Below are 21,492 nucleotides of genomic sequence, written 5' to 3'. Positions count from 1 at the left end.
GGGTAGAGGCCAGAGTAAGAGTGGTCCACTGGGGTTCAGCTCAGGGCTAACAAGCCTGACTGGTCAAATAAAAATTGTTTCAGAAACAGCAATGAAGAACTCTTCTACATCTGAGTGTGTGACAGTATTTCTGAGTCTCCACCCCAGTAACAGTAGTGAAACCTGAGAGGAAGCTACGGACATGATGGAAGAAGCCCTCTACACCCTCAAAGATGGAAGACCTTCATTGCTGCCCTAAACACCAGTGGCATGACAGGCAGTAAGTAAGTTCCACTCCTGGGCTTTGGTGTTTCAATACCAGGCTGCAATGTCAGGATGCTCTCCACTGTGCATCTATCGATGTTTACCAAAGTTTTTGGTGGCATGCTAAGTACAACAGTACGGACAGACAGAGATGGAAGACCCTAATGCCAGCGGTGTAACGGACAGTAAGTAAGCACGTACATGTACTGCTTCAGATGACAATAAACTCAGCTTTCCCAGGTATACAGTTTCTTTGCTTTGAAACAGCCAGAGAGCAGGTACAGATGCTTCAACCCACAATGCTGTTCTGGATCAATGAAGCTGATAACTCTGCCCTCGCGTGATCTATATCCTGCCATTCCCTGCACATTCATGGGCTTACTGAAGAAACCGTTTGGGGTGCCAAGGTTTGTGTAACAGTTAACGTGACACTAGTACAGCTCGGCCATCAGAGTTTAGCGTTCAATTCCGGCGCCGTCTGTAAGGAGTTTGTACGTTCTTCTCTGTGGCTGCGTGAGTTTCCTCCGGGTGTCCTGGCTTCCACGCACAGTCGAATACGTTCAAGTTAGTAGGCTAATTGGTCATTGTTCATTCCAGTGCCCAGAATATGCTGTTTAGGGTGGCGCTAGAGGCAGATACATGAGGGAATTTTAAGAGATATTTAGACAGACACATAAATGTGAGGAAATGGAAGGATATGGACATTGTGTAGACAGAAGAGATTAGTTCAGTTGCCCATTTGATTACTAGGTTAATTACATCCGCTAACATTGTGGGGCTAAAAGACCTGTTTCGGTGCTGTATTATTTTATGTTAAATTGCCCTGTGATTAGGCTGAGGTTAAACAGGTGTTGTTGGGCGGCACTGCTGATTGGGCCAGAAGTGCCTGTTGCGTGCTGTATTTCAAAATAAATAAAATAAAACGCCCCTATCATGTCTGCCTCCTCCACCACCCCAGGCACCCACCACTCTCCGTGTAAAAAACCTGCCTCTCAGATCTCCTTTGTATGTAGACTGAGGAATAAATGTTGTCCAGAACAATGAAGTGGACTGTCCTTGTCTCAGAGGCTGGTCTTACGAGAGAGGATTCCCTTGCATGTCCGGATTGAAGCAGTTTTCAGTACAAAGAGACCAGGAGGCAGATGAGAGTGAGTTGGTTACAGTTTGAGTGCTATTTCCTAACTGTACTTCACTGATATTTCTTTGTTACAAACATCAAACTGAGGTGCAAAGGGACTTGGGAGACCTTGTGCAGGATTCCCTAAAGGTTAATTTGCAGGTTGGGTCTGTGGTGAGGAAGGCAAATGCAATGTTAGCATTCATTTCAAGAGGCCTAGATCATAAAATCTGGATGTAATGCTGAGGCTTTGTAAGGCATTGGTCAGACCGAACTTGGGATGTTGTAGGCAGTCTTGGGCTCCTTATTTAAGAAAAGATGTACTGACACTAGAGAAAATGTAGAGGAATATCACATTAGAGGGACATCCTTTTAAAACAGAGATGAGGTTGAATTTATCAAGCCCGATAAATCATTGTCGAAGATGGCTGTGGAGAGCAGGTTCTTGGGTATATTAACAGCGAAGGTTACTGGGTTCTTGATTAGTAAGAGATTCAAATTTTACAGGGAGATAGCAGGAAAATGAACTTGAGAGGGAAAATAAAGCAGCCATGATGGAATTCCAGAGTAGACTCAATGGGCCAAATGGCCTAATTCTGCACCTATGTCATATGGTCTCATTATCGTCTTCAGACCCAACAGGTCCCTTCATTACTTCCCTCCACAGATGCTGCCTGACCCACTGAGACCCTCCAGTACTTTGTGTGTTCTAGTTTGTCACCTTCTTTCTTGCATTGTGGTATCTGGCATTCCCTTTGTTGACAGCTACAGTCTCAATGTGGGCAAGGCGCAGAAAAGGCCTACAATGTTGTTGCCAGGTCCTGAGGCACTCAGCTATACAGAAGGGCTGAGCAGGTTGGGACTTCACTCATCGGAGAGAGGAGACTGAGGGGTGATCTTATAGAGGTGCGTAAAATCTTGAGGGCTGTAGATAAGCTGCTAGCACACAGCCCTTTACCCAGAGCAAGGAAACTAAAAACTAAAGGGCATATGCTTAAGGTGAGATTGGAACGATTTAATAGGAATCTGACTGGCACCACAGTAGTGTATGGGTTAGAACTGCACCATTACGGCTCAGGGCATCCATCAGAGTTCAGAGTTCAATCCTGGAGTCCTCTATAAGGGATCTCTGTGTGTCCTCCCCTGGAATGCACAGGTTTTCTCCAGCTGTTCTAGTCTCCTCCCACAGTCTAAAGACATACCGGCAGGTTAATTGGTCATTGTAAATTGTCCTGCGATTGGACTGTTGGGTGGTCAGTACATAAAGAAATTACAGCACTGTAGTGGCCCTTCTACTTTTAATCCTTTTCTTCCACATAACCCTCCATTTTCTATCGTTTAAGTGCCTGTTTGAGTCTCCTAATGTGTCTGCCTCTACCCTCCCGCCCCCGTTAGGGCAGGACATTCTACATACTCACCATTCTCTGTGTAAGAAACATGACTCTGACATTCCCCCTATACTTTCATCCAATCACCTTAAAATTATGCACCCCCCACCCCCAGTATTAGCCATTTCCACTTGGGGGAAAAGTCTCTGGCTACCCATTCGATCTCTTGTCATCTAGTACACCTTTGTCAAGTCTATTCTCCTCCTCAGTGGAACGATCTGCCAGAGGAAGTGGTTGAGACAAGTCCATTAGCAACAATTTGCAGACACTTGGACAGGAAAGGTTTAGAGGGAGGTGGGGCTAACAGGACTAACTGAAGTGAGTGAGTTGAAATGAAACAACATACACAAACTGCTGGAGGAACTCAGCATCTATGGAAAAAAGTACAGTCGATGTTTCAGGCCAAAACCTTTGGCAGGACTGGCAGAGACTCGGCCCTGTCAAACTGTACTTTTTTCTGTAGATGCTGCCTGGCCTGCTGAGCTCCTCCAGCATTTTGTGTGTGTGACTCAGATTTCCAGCATCTGCAGGTGTTCTCGTTTGTGATTTGGAATGAACGGTCTGTTTCCATGCTGAATGGCCCTATGGTTCCAATGTGCTTGAGCCATTGCTGTAGATGTCAAAACTTGACCTTTGCGCTCAGTGGAGTGAGTGTAATCTCCCCTATACTTTCCTCCAATCACTTTGAGAGTGAGGGAGAGTGAGTTTAAAAGTCAGCATTTTTTGGCATGCCACAGTTCCTGAGGAGGCATTGGATTGTGCATAATTTGGCATTTGGCAAGGTACAATATGAAGAAGCTAATTTTACTGTAATGGAGCCACTCTTACGGAAGTGGGCCAGTGTTGAAGTGGGGAGTTGAGGCTTTAGCTCATTGACGCTTCAATGAGGTGAGGTGTAGGCCATAGGTAGATTTCATTTTTGTTATTTATTTTTTCTTTATTTCTCATTGTATACTTCAATCAATGGAGATGCCAGACAGGATGGTGGAATGCTCCACTTGCAAGAAATGGGAAGGCAGGGGGACCGCCAGTATCCCTGAAGACTACACCTGCAGGAAGTCATCAAGCTATGGTTTATTTCAGACTGTGTTAACGAATTGCAGCTGGAACTGGATGACTCTGGATCATTTGGGAAGCTGAGGGGTTGGTAGACAGGACATACAGGGAGGTAGTTATACCCAAGGTGATGGACACAGGTAATTGGGTGACCCCCAGAAGGAGGAAAGCAGATAGGCAGACAGTACAGAGTACCCTGTGGCCATTCCCCTCAACAACAGGTATACCGGTTTGAGTATTGTTGGGGGGGCGATGTCACAGTTGACAGGTCTCTGGCTCCGTGGCTCAAAAGGGAAGGGAGCAGAGGAGGCAAGCTGTAGTGATAGGTTGGGGGAACAGAAAGGAGGTTCAGTGGGTGGCCAAAACCGAGACTCCCACTGTTGCCTCCTGGGTGCCAGGGTCAGAACATCTCAGATCATCCACAACGTTCTAAAGTGTGAGGCTGAACAGCCAGAGGTCATGGTGGACATCGATACCAATGACATGGGTAGGAGGGGTGACACGGTCCTGCAAGATGAGTTCAGGGAGTTCTATGTTAAAAGGCGGGACCTCCAGGGTTGTGACCTCAGGATTGCTACCTATGCCACATGCTAGCGAGGCCAGAACTAGGAAGATTATACAGTTTAACATGTGGCTAAGGAGTTGGTGTAGGAGGAAAAGCATCAGATTTTTGGACCATTAGGCTCTCTTCCGGGGAAGTTGGGACTGGTACAGAAAGGACAGTTTGCACTTGAACTGAAGAAGAACTAATATCCTAGTGGGAAGCTTTGTTAATGCTGCCCAGGGTAGGAGGGAGGGGAAAAGACCATAAGACATAGGAACAGAATTAGGTAATTTGGCCCATTGAGTCTGCTCCACCATTCAATCATGGCTGATCCTTTTTCCCCTCCTCAGCCCCACTGTCCGGCCTTTGATGCCATGGCCAATCAAGAACCTATCAAGCTATCAAGCTCTGCCTGAAGTACACCCATGACCTGGCCTCCACAGCTGCCTGTAGAAACAAATTCCACAAATTCTCCACCCTCTGGCTAAAGAAATTTCTCCTCATCTCTTTTTTAAATGGATGTCCCTCTATCCTGAGGCCATTCCCTCCTCTCCTAGACCCCCCCCCCATGGGAAACATCCTTTTTATATCTACTCTGTCTAGACCTTTCAATATTCAAAACGTTTCAATGAGATCCTCCTTCATCCTTCTAAATTCCAGCGAATACAGACCCAGAGCCATCAAACATTCCTCGTATGATAACCCTTTCATTCCTGGAATTATCCTTGTGAACCTCCTCTGAACCCTCTCCAATGTCAGCACATCTTTTCTTAGATGAGGAGCCCAAAACTGTTCACAATACTCAAGGTGAGGCCTCACCAGTGCTTTATAAAGCCTCAACATCACATGCCTGTTTTTATATTCTAGACCTCCTGAAATGAATGCTAATGAATTCCTCATCATCAACTGTACCTGCAAGTTAACCTTTAGGGTGTTCTGCACAAGGACTCGCAAGTCACTCTAAACCAGAGATGCAAGATGTTGTTAAGCCTACATGCAAAGTCATCAATCGAAAAGTTGAGCTAGATAGGGAAGACTAATATTCTGAGCTGTATATATTTCAATGCAAGGAGCATTGTAGGAAAGGCAGCTGAGCTTTGGGCATGGACCAGTATGTGGAATTATGACATCGTAGCCATTAGTGAGACATGGTTGCAGGTGGGGCAATACGGACATTGGGGTTCCATTTTAAGACATGAAAGAGCAGGAGAGATTAAAGGAGGAGGGGTGGCATTACTAATCAGGGAAAATGTCATGTCAGTTTTAGCCAGCCTAGACTGGAGAGTTCATCTGGTGAGGCTTTATCAGTGGGACGGAGGAACAAGAAAGATAAGACCATGTTAATGGGATTATAAACCTACCACCCAACTGTCCACAGGATTTAGAGGAGCAAATTTGTAGACAGACCGCAGACTGTTGCAAGAAACATGAAGTTGTGATAGTAGGTGATTTTAACGTCCACTTATAGAGTGGGACTCCCATACCGTAAAAAGGCTAGATAGGGAAGAGTTTATCAAATGTGCTCAGGAATGTTTCTTCAATCAGTACATAGAGGTCCCAACTAGAGAGAGTATGATACTAGATCTCCTTTTAGGGAATGAGACAGGGCAGGTGACAGAAGTTTGGGTAGGGGAACATTTTGCATATAGTGACCATAAAGTTTCAAGGTAATTATGAAAAAGGATAGGTCTGGCCCTTGATTTGAGATTCTAAGTTGGAGAAAGATCAATTTTGATGTTATCAGAAAGGATCTGGCAATTGTAGATTGGGACAGGCTGATTTCTGGCAAAGGTGTACTTGGTAGGTGGGAGGCTTTCAAAAGTAAAATTTTGAGAGTGTGGAGTTTGTACAAACATATATTCCTGTTAGAATAAAAGGCAAGGATAAGAGGTTTAGGGAACCTTGGCTTTGGAGAGTTACTAAGGAAGGACCTGGTTAAGAAAAAGGAGGTGCATAGCAGATAGGGACAAATTAGGTACTGTAGGAGTATCAGAAATAAGATCATGAGACTATAAAGCACAGGAACAGAATTAGACCATTCAATCTATCACATCTCTTTTGCCATTTTATCATGGCTGATTTATTCTCCTTCTCATCTCCATTCTCCTGCCGTCCCCATAACCTTTGATGCCCTGATTAATGAAGAACCTATCAATCTCTGCCTTAAATATACCCAATGAGTTGGTTTCCAGAGTCATCTGTGGCAATGAATTCCACAGATTCAACAACCTCTGACTAGAGAAGTTTTTCCCCATCTCTGTTCTAAATGGACATCCCTCAATTCAGAGGCTGTGCCCTCTGATTCTAGACTCTCCATAGCAAATCTATCAAGGCCTTTCAATATTCGATAAGTTTCAATGAGATCCCCTCTCATTCTTCTAAACTCCAGTGAGTACAAGCCCAGATCCATCAAATGCTCCTCATATGTTAACCCTTTAATTCCTGGCAAGAGAACACTCAGGAGGAGGTGAAGGAGAATCCTAAGGGCTTCTATAGATATTTTAAGGGCAAAAGGAGACTAAGGGTCAAAATTGGTCCTTTGGAAGATCAGGGTGGTATTCTATGCAAGAATGCGAAAGCGATGGGAGAGATCTTAATGTTTTGCATCTGTATTTACGTTTCTACTTGGGGAATAGACACAGATTCTGTAACTGGAGGAAATGCAGCAGTGAGATCACGCACCCTATACAGATTACAGAGGGGATGGTGTTTCCTGTCTTGAGGCAAATTAGGGTGGATAAATCCCCAGGGCCTGGCCTGACCATGTACTCTCTCAGATTCTGAGGGAGGCAAGTATAGAAATTGCAGGGGCCCGAGCAGAAATATTTAAAATATCCTAAGCTATGGGTGAGGAGCTGAAGGATTGGAAGTTAGCTAATAGAACATAGAACAGCATAAGACCAGGATATTTGTCTCACAATGTTGAGCCAAACCAGCTAAAAATAAAACAAAACACCCAAATACTAATCCGTCCTACCTGCACAATATCCGTATCCCTTCATCTTCCTTACACCCATGTGCCTATCTAAACATCTCTTAAAAGCCTCTGATTTATTTGAGGCAGTCCATTCCCAGCATCCACCACCCTCTGAGTAAAAAAAAACTTTCCCTTCACATCCCCCTTGAACCTGCCCTCTCTCACCCTCAATACATGCCCTCTGTTATTAGACATTTCAACCCTGGAAAACAGATACTCCCTGTCCACTCTATCTATGCCTCCAGCGCTCCATAGAAAACAACCCAAGTTTATCCAGCCTCTCATGATAGTAGATGCTCTCTAAACCAGGCAGCGTCCTAGTAAATCTCTTTTGCACTTCCTCCAAGCATCAAAATCCTTCCTATGGGGGGGGGGGGGTGTTGACCAGACAGCGTGCAATACTCCAGATATAGCCTAACCAGAGTTTTATAAAGTTGCAACATAATCTATTGAGTTTTGAATTCAATGTCTCGACTAATAGAAGCAAGCATTCCATAAGCCTTCTTAACTACAAAATCGACCTGTGTAGCCACTTCCAAGGAACTACGAGCTTGGATCCTAAGATCTTTCTGCTCAGCAACAGTATGCCTTTAACAGTATTATGCCTTTTTGCGTCTGCCCTACCAAGGTGTAACATTTCACATTTATCTGGGTTATACTTTATCTGCCCATATCTGCAATTGATCTACATCATGTTGTGAGTCTTCTACACTCTCCACAACTCTTAACAATCTTGGTATCACCCACAAACTTACTAACTCATCCATCTAAATTTTCATCCAGGTCATCTATTACAAATAGCAGAGGACCCAGCACAGAGCCCTTGCGGACCTCCACTAATTACAGACCTCCAGCTTGAATAAGTCCCTTCAACCACTACCCTCTGTCTACCCTGCAAAACTATTTTAAACTTTCCTAAGTAGCATTACCAAACCTCTCAGCCAGGATATTGGTTCCCCTTCAGTTCAGATGCAACCAGTTCACCCTGTTCTGTTGTTTAAGAAAGGCTCTAAGAAAAGGCCAGGAGATTGTAGGCTGGTGAGCCTGATATGAGTAGTGGGAAAGTTATTGGAAGGTATTCTAAGGAACCGTATATATAAGAATTTCGATAGACAGGGGCTGATTAGGGATAGTCAACATGGCTTTGTACATGGTAGGCTATGTCTAACCAATCTTATCGAGTTTTTCAAGGATATTGTCTACATGGACTTTAGCGAGGTCTGTGACAAGTTCCCACATGCGAGGTTGGTCAAGAAGGTTCAGTCACTTGGCATTCAAGATGAGGTGGTAAATTAGATTAGACTTTGGTTTCACTGAAGAAGCCAGAGAGTGATAGCAGATGGTGTCTCTCCGATGGAGGCCTGTGAATATGGTGTGCTGCAGGGTTTGCTGCTAGGTCCATTGTTGTTTGTCACCTATATTAACGATCTGGATGATAATGTGGTAAACTAGATCAGCAAATTTACGGATGACACCAAAATTGGGGATGCAGTGGACAGCGAGGAATACAGTCATAGTCTGCAGTGGGGTCTGGACCAGCTGGAAAAATGGGCCGAAAAATGGCAGATGGAATTCAATGCAGACAAGTGTGGGGTGTTGCACTTTGGGAGCACAAACTAGGGTTGGTCTTGCATGGGGAGTGATAGGGAACTGAGGTGTGCAGTAGAACAGAGAGATCTTGGAATATCCATATTTGTGTGAAAGTGGTGTCACAGGCAGATAGGGTCGTAAAGCTTTTTGCTCATCGGCCTTCAGAAAGCAATGGATTGGGTACAGGAGTTGGGATGCCATTTTGAAATTGTACAAGATGCTGGTGATGCCTAATTTAGTGTATTTGGTCCATTTTTTTGGTCACCTGCCTACAGGAAAGATGTACTGTAAATAAAATTGAAAGGGAGAATGTTGCCAGGACTTGAGGACCTGAGCTGTAGGAAAAGGTTGAATAGGTTCACAATTTTATTCTCTGGAGGGGAATAACAGGAGATTTACTAGAGATATACAGAATTATGAGGGGTATAGATGGGGGAAATGCAAGCAGACTTTATCCACTGAGTTTGGGTAAGACTGCAACTAGAGGTCATGGGTTAAGGGTTAAAATTGAAACGTTTAAGGGGAACATGAGTGGGAACTTTTTCACTTAGAGGTTGGTGAGAGTGTGGAACAAGCTGCCAGTGCAAGTGGCGGATGTGGGTTTGAGTAATTCTGATTGGTACATGGATGAGATGGGTATGGTCCTGCTGTAGGTCGATGGGACTAAACAGATCAATGGTTTGGCATGGATTAGACTTGCCAAAGGACCTGTTTCTGTGCTGTAGTGTTCTATGACTCTGTAGGGAAAGAGGAGGGGAACCAGAGGGAGGTGATGGACAGGTGAGGAGAAGGGTTGAGAGATGAATCAGAATGGGGAATGGAAAATGAGAGAACGTGAGGTGGGAGAGGTTACCAGAAGCTGGAGAATTCAATGTTCATACCGTCAGGTTGGAGGCTACCCAGATGGAATATGAAGTGTTGCTTCTCCTTTCTGAATGTGGTCTCATATTACAGTAGAGGAAGTGATGGGCATACATGTTGGTTTGGGAATGGGAAGTCGAATTCAAATGGGTTATGTAACCATATACCAATTACAGCATGGAAACAGACCATCTCGGCCCTTCTAGTCCATGCCAAACGCTTACTCTCACCTAGTCCCACTGGCCTGCATTCAGCCCACAACCCTCCGTTCCTTTCCTGTCCATATACCTATCCAATTTTACTTTAAATGACAATACCGAACCTGCCTTTACCACTTCTACTGGAAGCTCATTCTACACAGCTACCACTCTCTGAGTAATGAAATTCCGCCTCGTGTTACCCTTAAACTTTTGTCCTCTAACTCTCAAATCATGTCCTCTTGTTTGAATCTCCCCTACTCTCGATGGATAAAGCCTATCCACGTCAACTTGATCTATCCCCCTCATTATTTTAAATACCTCTATCAAGTCCCCCCTCAACCTTCTATGCTCCAAAGAATAAAGACCTAACTTGTTCAACCTTTCCCTGTAACTTAGGTGCTGAAACCCAGGTAACATTCTAGTAAATCTTCTGTGTACTCTCTCTATTTTGTTGATATCTTTCCTATAATTCAGTGACCAGAACTGTACACAATACTCCAAATTTGGCCTCACCAATGCCTTGTACAATTTTAACATTACATGCCAACTCCTATACTCAATGCTCTGATTTATAAAGGCCAGCATACCAAAAGATTTCTTCACCACCCTATCTACATGAGATTCCACCTTCAGGGAACTATGCACCAATATTCCTAGGTCACTCTGTTCTACACTTTGTCTCCAGGAAATCTGGTGTGTGTGTGTGTGTGTGTGTGTGTGTGTGTGTGTGTGTGTGTGTGTGTGTGTGTGTGTGTGTGTGTGTGTGTGTGTGTGTGTGTGTGTGTGTGTGTGTGTGTGTGTGTGTGTGTGTGTGTGTGTGTGTGTGTGTGTGTGTGTGTGTGTGTGCGTGTGTTTAAAGATGAAAGATTAGCTTTATTTCTCACCTATATATCGAACCATCAGGACTTCCAGTTAAGATGGCACTCCCGAATGTGTGCAACAGCTCACTGGTGGTTCAAAAGGCAAGAAATTAGACTAAAACATTACTAGTAACACCTTTTCTGAAGTAAATTGTGTTATCACCACAAACAATGAAGAGAAGAGCGAAGGCGAAGCGAATTCAAGGGGTGAACCATGCTGGTACGTTGCAGAAGCAGTGAGCCATTTGGAGAGGAGTTCCAATGCCTGCACAACTGGCCTGGATGTGAGGTTGGTTCACTCTGGGCACTGAGCTGATTTGAAGAGTTTGAGAGCGGTGTAGAAATCTGGGCCTGGTCTGAGTAACTGGGCGGTGTGGTCATGGCCGGGGCCCTTTGCAGCAGCAGTAGTTTCTGGGTCCTAACACGAGGTAAGATCTGCTGTTTAGACGATTAAATACCAGCCCAGATCAGAGCCGAGAGCCAATTTCACATGCTCTCCCACGATATTCACTCCTCTCTCCATGGTGCCAGAGTCTTCTGCTGCAGTGGTTCCCGGGTCCTAATGCAAGGTGCAGTTCGTTATTGGGCAGTTTAAATGCCAGCCCAGATAGGCTGGAAAGACAAGGTGTCAGGATCAGAGGTGATAGCCGGTTTTGCTTGCTCTCCAAGATGGTAACTCCCCTCTCCATGGTGCTGAGGCTATGAAGACTGTCCCGGCTGCACGATGAACTGATACCAAGGCTGTGGGCCTACTCGGGGGTTCGGATCTGAGGTCTCAGCTTGGTTCAGAATATTGTTGCTTGCTTCTATTGTTAGCATGATTTGTGTTTTTCCATTTCCCTTCCACCTCAGGTGTTGGACTTTATTTTTTTAATCGTGTCTTTTCAGGTTTCTTGCTTTGTGGCTGCCTATAAGCGAACAAATTTCAAGTTTGTATAATTTATACATTCTTTGATTTTAAAAAGTACTTTGTAACTTGAAACTTTTAAACATGAAAACAGTGAAATGCATCATTTTTGTGTATGTGTGTGAACATATCTGTGTATGGTGTTCCTGTGTATTTAATATTTCTGTAATTATATATATATAGATTGATTAAGTTCTTTTATTCATTTAAATAATCCATTGTGTGTTATTTGTTTAAATACATATCTCTTAAAGTCTAACCCTATGTCTCCAACGTGAGAGGTGGAAACAGGTCAGGCCAGCCAGCAGGGCTCTGGTGAAGCTGTATAAAACAATCCCCAGTACAGTGCATACAATGGATTACAGAAACATTGATGAACTCCAACCATACCATCGACTTTGTGAGAAGAGGCTCATCATCGAGTGAGCACATGACTCACTGCAGGGAAAGTCATCAGGACCCTGCACAGCCGACAATGAAGAGGCGAGCGAAGGCGAAGCATTCTTGGAGTACTGTGTTCAATTCTGGTCACCTCACTACAGGAACAATGTGGATACTCTAGAAAGTGTGCAGAGGGGAGGTACAAGGACGATGCCTGTATTGGAGGGCGTACTTTATGAGAATAGGTTGAGTGAACTTGGCCTTTTCTCCTTGGAGCAATGAAGGATGAAAGGTGACCTGATAGAGGTGTATAAGATGATGAGAGGCATTGATCATGTGGATAGTCAGAGGCTTTTTCCCAGGGATGAAATGGCTAACATGAGGGGGCATAGTTTTAAGATGCTTGGAGACAGGTACTGAGGGGATGTCAGGGGTAAATTTTTCACAGAGTGGTGGGTGTGTGGAATGTACTGCCAACAAACATGGTAGATTCAAATACAATAGGGTCTTTTGAAAGACTCTTAGATAGGTACAAGGAGCTTAGAAAAATAGAGGGTTATGCGCTAGGGAAATGGTAGGCAGCTTCTAGAGTAAGTTACATGGTCAGCACGACATTACATGGGCCTGTAATGTGAGCATTAAAATTGAATCCCCAAGGAATGAGGAGAAAGGTACGTCCAAAGAGCACATGGAGGAGAGATATTGAGGCTGACATTAGACAATGGGGGCACTCCTGGTCCACCATTGAGAAACTGGCACGGAACAGAGGGCAATGGAAGCAGGAAGGCATCGAAGGCTGATGTCCCACTGGGAGCCAAGAGCCCAAGAAAAAGAAGCATAAATAGGTGAATTACATACATCATCATGCTACCACGTGACAGGTGCTTGCTTCGCTTAAGGTGAGCTCCAAGTTAGACTCATGCTTTGGACTCCCGTGTCTTTAATGTTTTGAAGTTACAAAACATAACAGTTGCATCTATGTGTGTGTATCTGATATGTATGTGCCTGGTGTGTGCGTGTGTGCTTGTGTCCGTGTCTGTGTGTGTCTGTGTGTGTGTGTGTGTGTGTGTGTGTGTGTGTGTGTGTGTGTGTGTGTGTGTGTGTGTGTGTGTGTGTGTGTGTGTGTGTACAAAAAAGACAGACAGATACAGAGGTGGCAACACAATCAGTTTTATTTCTCAGTCCCTTGTATTGTACACTGAGGAAAGTTATTTCCCTCAGCATTGTTTGCATCTGGTATATTGGTAACAAGCAAAGAAGACCTTAATTTCCCCCATTATCCATTTTTTTTTGTAAATACTGCGTCTGTGCAAAATAAAACCCTGTGCAATTTCCAACAAATTGAACATAGAAAAATAACAAAAGGACTGGCCAGCGTGCGGCTGGCATATGTTACAGTGGGAGGCATGGCATTAGATAATACAATGATTATGGTTAGTAACATGTCAGCAGATCTCCAGAAAACACAATATTTGCGCAGTAAACCTAGCTTGTAGGCCAGGATACTATGTGTCCGCTGGACGATGTACGTATACAATTTGTGAGTGCTTAGGTATTCCCTTTCTACAGGATTAAAATTGTGGTTCGACTCTCCCCTCAGACCACATTGGCCTGATTTTCCACCCGACCTGGCCCACTGTAAACAGTCTTGCAAGTGAAGGCCCGATGTCAGTGAGTCTGAGAAAGCAGGACCAAGGACCGGAGGTGTGTGAGAGCGCAGAGGTGGGAGGGATGGGAAGGGGAGTGCTGATCTGTTTGCTTTTATTGTTTGAGCTCCTGTTTGTGTTGTCCTGCGAGCCTGCTGTGCTGGCAACAGAATATGTGGCAGCGCTTGCAGGCTGCCCCCAGCACCTCCTTGGTTTGTTAACGCAGACGATGCATTTCACTGCATGTTTCGATGTACATGTGATAAATAGATCTGAAATTTGAATATAAAGGATGCTCCACCATGTTTAGGGGGAACCCGAGAGGAAACTTCTTCACTCAGAGGGTGGTGTGAGTGTGGAACGAGCTGCCAGAGCTAGCGGTGGATGCGGGGTCGATTACAACATTTAAGCTCGGGTAAGTACGTGGATGGGGGTCTGCAGTCCAGGTGCAGGTGGATGGGACCAGGTAGAAGAACAGTTCGGCTGAAGGCTCTGTTTCTGCACTGTAGCGTTCTGTCATTCTGTGACTGGGGATACGAAGACCGTAGGATTTCCAAACGTGGGAAGAGATCACCAAATGGCCACCTCGCGAACTGCTGCAGAGTGACTGGAATCACAGGTCGTTCAGACTGTGGGCACACAATGACCATTAACACACCACTTTCTGCTTTTGCATTCAAATTCCCGATTCTGAGCATTGAGAAGCTTTTATTCTCCTGATTATCTTGTTCCTACTGGCAGTCAGGCATCCACAGCAGGATGTCACAGTGAAAGTCAATAATCAGTGGTTAGAAACTGATAATCCCTGGGACACAGTTACTGAAAACAACAACGTGAATCTCTCCGTAGCAGCGGCATTATCTTGGAGCTATTTGGCAATACTGTCACTGGAGTGTGGCTGTGTCAGGATTGGGGAGTGCGTTCAGCTATAGCCATGCTTCATTCAGCTTCTCCCCACTTCTCCTGAAGGCCGGGGTCCGTTCTTGCCAGCTGCCCTCATGGCCGAAGGGGTCAAACTGGTGAGCAGTTTGTTGGGACCAGGGGTAGCATCGCATTCAGACCTGAATCATGAAACCAGGGCTCAGAGACACCAGACATCCTCCTGGGGAGGACGGAAGACGGAGAGGAGATCAGGGAATGTTGGAGGGAAGGAGCTGAGGGATATGGAGGGAGGGAATTGAGGGGGGGGGTCGGGTGGATTGAGGGATGAGGATTTGGCAAGTGGCCCTGCTGCTCGGCAGGGCATTGGCTGAAGAGTGAGGGTCCCTGATGTCCATACTAGTCTGTGTTTGGACACCCTGCTCTGCCTTGGTGATTGAGAACCTGGTGCTTGCTGTGAAAACCGTTAAAGTGTCTGGTACCTACACTAAAGGTATATGAAAGAAAAGGTGGTGGGAAGCAAACAAAAATATCACTGTTTAAGGAGATTGGCCCATTCAGAGTGTGGTGACGGTGAAGGTATTTACAGAAGGGGTCTTCAACTCCCTCACCATGAAGTGGTGGTGGGGGGGGGGGGGTTCCTTGACTCTTTTGAACAATAATCTGCAGGGCGGAAGCCAGAGATAAGGCAGACAGATGCTGTCTCTTCCAAAGAACAGGTAGTCCAAAACTAGAGGGGGCAAAGGTTTGAGGGGAAGGATTTACAGGGGACCTGAGGGCACTTGGCCAGGTACAGGGATTGGACAAGTTTAGTGGAATATGAGACAAATGTGTGGTGAAGGGGACAAGATCATTCCTGCAGCCTGTCCTCCAATCAGCATCAGTGTTCAGCGATTGGGGTTCAATTCCCATTGCTGTCTGTAAGGAGTTTGTATGTTTGCACCCACCCCCCCCAACTGTGTGTTGCTCCGATTTCCACCCACGTTGAAAAGACATACAGATTAGCAGGTTAATTGGTTACAAGGGTGTAACTGGGCAGCTCATTGGGCTAGAAGGGCCTGTAACTATGCTGTCTCTCTAAATAGTGAAATTAAGTGAATTATCCAGAGGTTGGAGGCTCAATGTCAAAGTCTGCAGGAGGGACTGGAGGCTCAGAGCTGACCTGGCACAGACAGGAACAGGCACTTTGACCTACAAATCCCTTCTGCCAATCTCTCCTGCAGTGCCTTGTGTCACTGACTGTATATCCATTGATATTAATCCAGTTCCCTCACTCCACCCCTCAGTGACCCTTCTCACCCAGTGCTATGTCACTGACTGTATCCCCCACTGACATTAATCCAGCTCCCTCAGTGACCCCCCTCTCCCAGTATTCTGTGTCACTGACTGTATCCCCACAGATGCTAATCCAGCTCCCTCACACCATCCCTCAGTGACCCCTCTCCCCCAGCACCCTCTGTCACTGACTGTACTCTCCAGGTCTTCTGACTTAACCCGTTAAGCAGGAACGGTCTAGGACAGAATGAACTAAATCTCAGCAGGTATTTCTGGTGCGGACAAAGATTCACTGAGCAGCAGTCTGTAAAAAGCGTCTGGCAAAAAAATGCAACTAACCCTTAAACTTAAAACCAATCTTACTTGACAGCTGGAATCAACGAGAGGCTGCTTTGCAGAGAGGATAGGACAGGGAAGTGATCTGGGAACTTTCGGGGCATGGCCCACAGTGAGTGTCTGGTTATCTGTCCCACTGAATGATTCACCTCGGATTTACGACAGGCAAGTCTAAGCTCTGTAGATGAACTTGTAGCGTAGCTACAGTTCAGCATGTATGACGTCGCGGGCATCACTGAATTGTGGCTGAAAGAAGATTACAGATGGGAGCTTAATGTCCAAGAATACACATTGTATCAAAAGGACAGGCAGGTAGGCATGGCTCTGTTGGTAAAAATGAAATCAAATCATTAGAAAGAGGTGACATGGGGTTGTTATGGGTAGAGCTAAGAAACCGTAAGGGTAAAATGCTGATGGGAGTTATATACAGACCCCAAACAGTAGTAAGGATGTGGTCTACAAATTACAAAAGGAGGTAGAAAATACATGCCAAAAGGGCAACATTGCAATAGTCATGGGAATTTCAATATGCAAGTAGGTTGGGAAAATCAGATTGGTGCTGGATCGCAAGAGGGTGAATTTCTAGGATGGTTACAAGATAGCTTTTTAGAGCAGCTCGTAGTTGAGCCCACTAGAGGAAAAGCTATTCTGGACTGGATGTTGTGCAATGAACCAGATTTGATTAGAGACCTTAGGGACAAGTGATCATAATATCATCAAATTCACCCTGTCCCTTGAGAAGGAGAAGCTAAAGTTAGATGTATCAGTATTACAGTAGAGTCAAGGGAATTACAGAGGCATGAGAGAGGAGTTGACCAGAATTGATTGGAAAAGGGCACTGGCAGGGATGACGGCAGAGCAGCAATGGCAGGAATTTCTGGAAGCAATTTGGAAAACACAAGATATACACATCCCAAGAGAAAGATGTATTCTCAGGGCAAGATGACACAACTGTGGTTAACAAGAAGTCAAAGCCAACATAAAAGCCAAAGAGACGGAAAATAATTGAGCAAAAATTGGTGGGAAGCTAGAGGATTGGGATGCTTTTAAAAACCAACAGAAGGCAACTAAAAAAGTCATTTAGAAGGAAAAGGTGGAACACAATGGTATGTTAGCCAATAATATTAAAGAGGATACCAAACGTTTCTTCAGGCACATAAAGGAAAAAAGAGAGGCAAGAGAGGATATTGGATTGCCGGAAAATGGTACTGGAGAGGTAGTAATGGGGGACAAGGAAATGGTGGATAAGCTGAATAAGCACTTTGCATCAGACCACTGTGGAAAACACTAGCAATATGCCAGAAGTTCGAGAGTGTCAGGGGGCGGAAGTGTGTGAAGTTGCCATTACTAGAGAGAGGTTTTTGGGAAACTGAAAGATCATAAGTTAGGTAAGTCACCTGGACAAAATGGTATATACCCTGCTGTTCTGAAAAAGGTGACTGAAGAGATGGTGGAGGAATTATTAATGGTCTTTCAAGAATCAATTGATTCTGGTATTGTAGCAGAGGACTGGAAAATTGCAAACGTCACTTCAATCTTCAAGAAGGGAGATAGGCAGAAGAAAGGAGCTTTCTTCTGTTAGGCCAGTTCGTTCTTCTTAGGCCAGTTAGTCTGATTTTAGTGCTTGGGAAGATGTTGCAGTTGATTTTAAGGATATAGTTTTGGGTTACTTGGAGGCACATGATAAAATGGGGCAAAGTCGGCATGGTTTCCTCAAGGGAAAATCTTGCCTGACAAATCTTTTGGAATTCTTTGAAGAAACAACAAAGAAATAACAAATTAGTGTATCTTGTTTACTTGGATTTTCAAAAGGTAAGGTGCCATACATGAGGCTGCTTAACAAGTTAAGAGCCCATGGTATTACAGGAAAGATACTAGCATAGATAAAGCAGGGGCTGATTGGAAAAACAGTGGGAATAAAGGCAGCCTTTTCTGGTTGGCTCTTCAGTGACTAGTGGTGTTCCACAGGGGCCTACATCAGAACCAATCCTTTTTACGTTATGTGTCAAGACATGGATAATGGAATTGACAGCTTTGTGGATGATATGAAGATAGGTGGAAGGGCTGGTAGTTTTGAGGAAGTAGAGAGGCCACAGAAGGTTTTAGACAGATTAGGAGAATGGCCAAAGAAGTGGCAGATGGAATAGAGTGTCAGGAAGTGTTTGGCCATGCGTTTTGGCAGAAGAAATAAAAGGGTAGACTGTTTTCTAAATGGAGAGAAAATACACAAAAATTGAAGTGCAAAGGGACTTGAGAGTCCTTGTACAGGATTCCCTTATGATTAATTTGCAGGTTGAGTCTGTGGTGAGGAAGGCAAATGCCGTGTTAGCATTCACTTCAAAAGAACTAGAATATAAAAGCAAGAATATAATTTTGAGGCTTTATAAGGTATTGTGCTCACTTGGAGTATTGTGAGCAGTTTTGGTTCCCTTATTTTAGAAATAATGTGCTGAAACTGGAGAGGGTTCAAAGGAGGTTCATGAAAAAATGATTCTGGGATTGAAAGGCTTGTCATATTGAAAGTGTTTGAAAGCTCTGGGCTTGTACTCACTGGAATTCAGAAGAATGAGGGGTGACTTGTTGAAACCTATCAAATGTTGAAAGGACTTGATAGAGTAGATGTGGAGAGGATGTTTCCTATTGGGGGGGGGGGTCTAAGACCACAGCCTCAGGATAGAGGGGTGTCCTTTTAGAACAGAGAAAAGGAGGAATTTCTTTAGCCAGAGAGTGGTGAATCTGCAGGTGGCTGTGGATGCCAAGTCATTGGGTATACTTAAGGCAGAGACTGAAAGATTTTTGATTAGTCAGGACATGACAGGGAGAAGGCAGGAAATTGGAATTGAGAGGGAAAATGGATCAGCCATGAAGAAATGGTGGAGCAGAGTCAATGGGCCAAATGGCCTAATTCTGCTCCCATATCTTATGGTCATATGTTCTGCTTCACAATCCTCGTTGAGTGAATAGGTTTGTGGGGATGGTTCTGGGGAATTAGGAGTCAGGTTTGATGGGGATTGAGGGAGATTAGAGGTCAGGCTGGAGTACAGGCCTCTGCTCTGCACTTGAAAGCTAGGAATGCAGACGTGGGACATTGGCAGCCAGATATCCGGATAGAAGACCAGTGAGGACTGGTGCCCCTCCCCTGTCAGTGAGACATTGGCAGGTTCTGGAGTTGGAATTCTGTGCGGGTTGGAAGAACGAGGGCTGATGACCCTCTGGGTTTATGAATTGGCGAGACAGGAGGCCTAGTGTTCCAAGTCCCATCATTGGCAAGTCCAAAGTTTGAAGTGTAGTGTTTGATGACGGGTGGGTTCTGGGGAAAGTGTCAAGGATCAAGGCCTGAGGGTCAAATTGGAAGACCAGAAGACAGGCCGCTAGGCCAGAACGTGAGTCTACGAATCACTGTGGGTCCTGTGGGGAAGCTGAAGGCCTAATGTCTGCAAGTCTGTTTCCACTGGAGGCTGGAGGGTGAAGATGGCCTCTCCTGGAGTTGGAGGACTGTGTGTGTGCTTGGATGGGAGGAGGCACGGGGTTGGTTTTGCTGTTGTTGTTTTGTTGCTTGTCGTGTTCTGTTCTGTTCGGTGTTGTTCTGCCAGACATTGTTAGCATGCTATGTTGGCTCCAGAATGTGTGGTGGCACTTGCGGGATGCCCCACCAGCACAACCTTGTGTATGATGGCTGTTAATGCAAATGATGCATTTCACTGTATGCTTCGATGTTCACGTGATGAGTAAGTTTGCATCCTGAATCTTGAACGTAAAGAACGTTCCACTGTGCGTCTGACCCCATGCTGTCTGCGTACAGGTCCGACAGCGCGGTGCGTGTAAGGAGTTCAGTAACTGAGAAGTTGCTTATTCCGTCATGCGTGCATTGAAAGGCTGTTTGCAACTTCCCACAATGCAACAGAAAAGAATTTGCCAAGAACTTGTTGCCCTTTGAGCGATGGACTGGTCTCCACTTCTGTGGATGGGAATTGCCCTGAATCTGACATAATGTCCAGATGAGACAGAGGGAGGGAGGGAGGGAGGGAGGGGTATGGACAGAGAGAGGTAGGGGGGGCTCAGAGTGTAGATTCAAGAGTGGTGGGACATGCTGCTGATCAGACTCCTGAGTTGCTTCGCCACCGTGTCGATGAGCTTCTGCTTGTCCCGTTCGTTCTTGCGGAACTGCGCAAAGACGTTGTTCTTCCTGCTCGTGTCTCTCATCCTGCAAGGGAAATATAACAGGTGGTTAAATGTTTGAAGTGATTCACGTTGGAAGGTTGAATTTCAAGGCAGAATAGTTAACAACTTGAATTCAGCATAAAATAATTAAAATTAGTCATGGCTGCTGCTGAAAGAGATTGATGTGGAGAGGGTGCTTCCAATACTGGTGGTATCTAGGACCAGCCTCAGAATATAAGGTTGTCCATTTCGAACAGAGATAAAGAAGAATTTCTTCAGACAGAGGGCGATGAATCTGTGGAATGACTGTGGAGGACAGATGGCTGTACAGGTAAAGGTATCCATGTCATTGGGAATATTTAAAGCAGAGGTTGATAGGTTCTCGGTTAGTAAGGAGACTGGTTCTCTTCCCTGTTGGTGTGATTTTCATTCATTCTATTATGGTTATTGGATTTACTGAGTATTCCCGCAAGAAAATTAATCTCAGGTTTGTACATGGTGACCTATATGTACTTAAACGATAAATGTACTTTGAACTTTGACATCAAAAGTTATGGGGAAAGGCAGGAGAAAAGGGTGGAGAGGGATAAAAGATCTGCTATGATAGAATGATGGAGTAGACTTGATGGACTGAATGGCCTAATTCAGCTCCTATGTCTTGTGGTCTTGTGGAGAAGTTCTACTTTCTGATAAGAGTTGGAAACAACCAACCAAAAAGCAACAACACAGAATGGGACAGCAAGGTAAGTGGCTATTCCTAGTGGGAATAGAGAGGGCGGAAGTATAGGATTAGGCCATTTAGTCCCTCATACCAACATTCCACTAATCCATGTTGGATCTGCCTGATTACCTCCACCCATCAATTTCCAATATTCGTTAGAACCCTTGAATGATAGTATCAGAGAAATACAGCGAAGTAGGAAATTGTAATTACTTGTCTTATTCAAATTATGTATATTTTTGTAACTTACAATAATTTTAAATGTCTTCCACTGTTTAGCTGCCAAAATACAACAAATTTCATGACACATACTGTAAGTTGATTGGCTGGTTAAGAAGATGTATGGTGTG

General features: G+C 44.8%; 1 protein-coding gene across 2 annotated transcripts in view; it reads right to left on the bottom strand.

The window, feature by feature from the left end:
• Positions 1 to 13,278: 13,278 nt before the first annotated feature.
• Positions 13,279 to 21,492, bottom strand: part of LOC132391962 (exocyst complex component 6B-like) — an 845,841-nt gene continuing 837,627 nt past the window's right edge. For both annotated transcript variants that reach the window (XM_059965781.1, XM_059965782.1), the window contains exon 22: positions 13,279 to 20,464. In XM_059965781.1, coding sequence (XP_059821764.1) covers positions 20,332 to 20,464 — 133 coding nt within the window. In that variant the 3' untranslated portion in view covers positions 13,279 to 20,331. The remainder of the gene's footprint in view (positions 20,465 to 21,492) is intronic.

This window comes from Hypanus sabinus, chromosome 3, assembly GCF_030144855.1.
Source record: "Hypanus sabinus isolate sHypSab1 chromosome 3, sHypSab1.hap1, whole genome shotgun sequence".
NCBI classification, from domain to species: Eukaryota; Metazoa; Chordata; class Chondrichthyes; order Myliobatiformes; family Dasyatidae; genus Hypanus; species Hypanus sabinus.
This window is presented reverse-complemented; position numbering and strand designations above follow the sequence as displayed.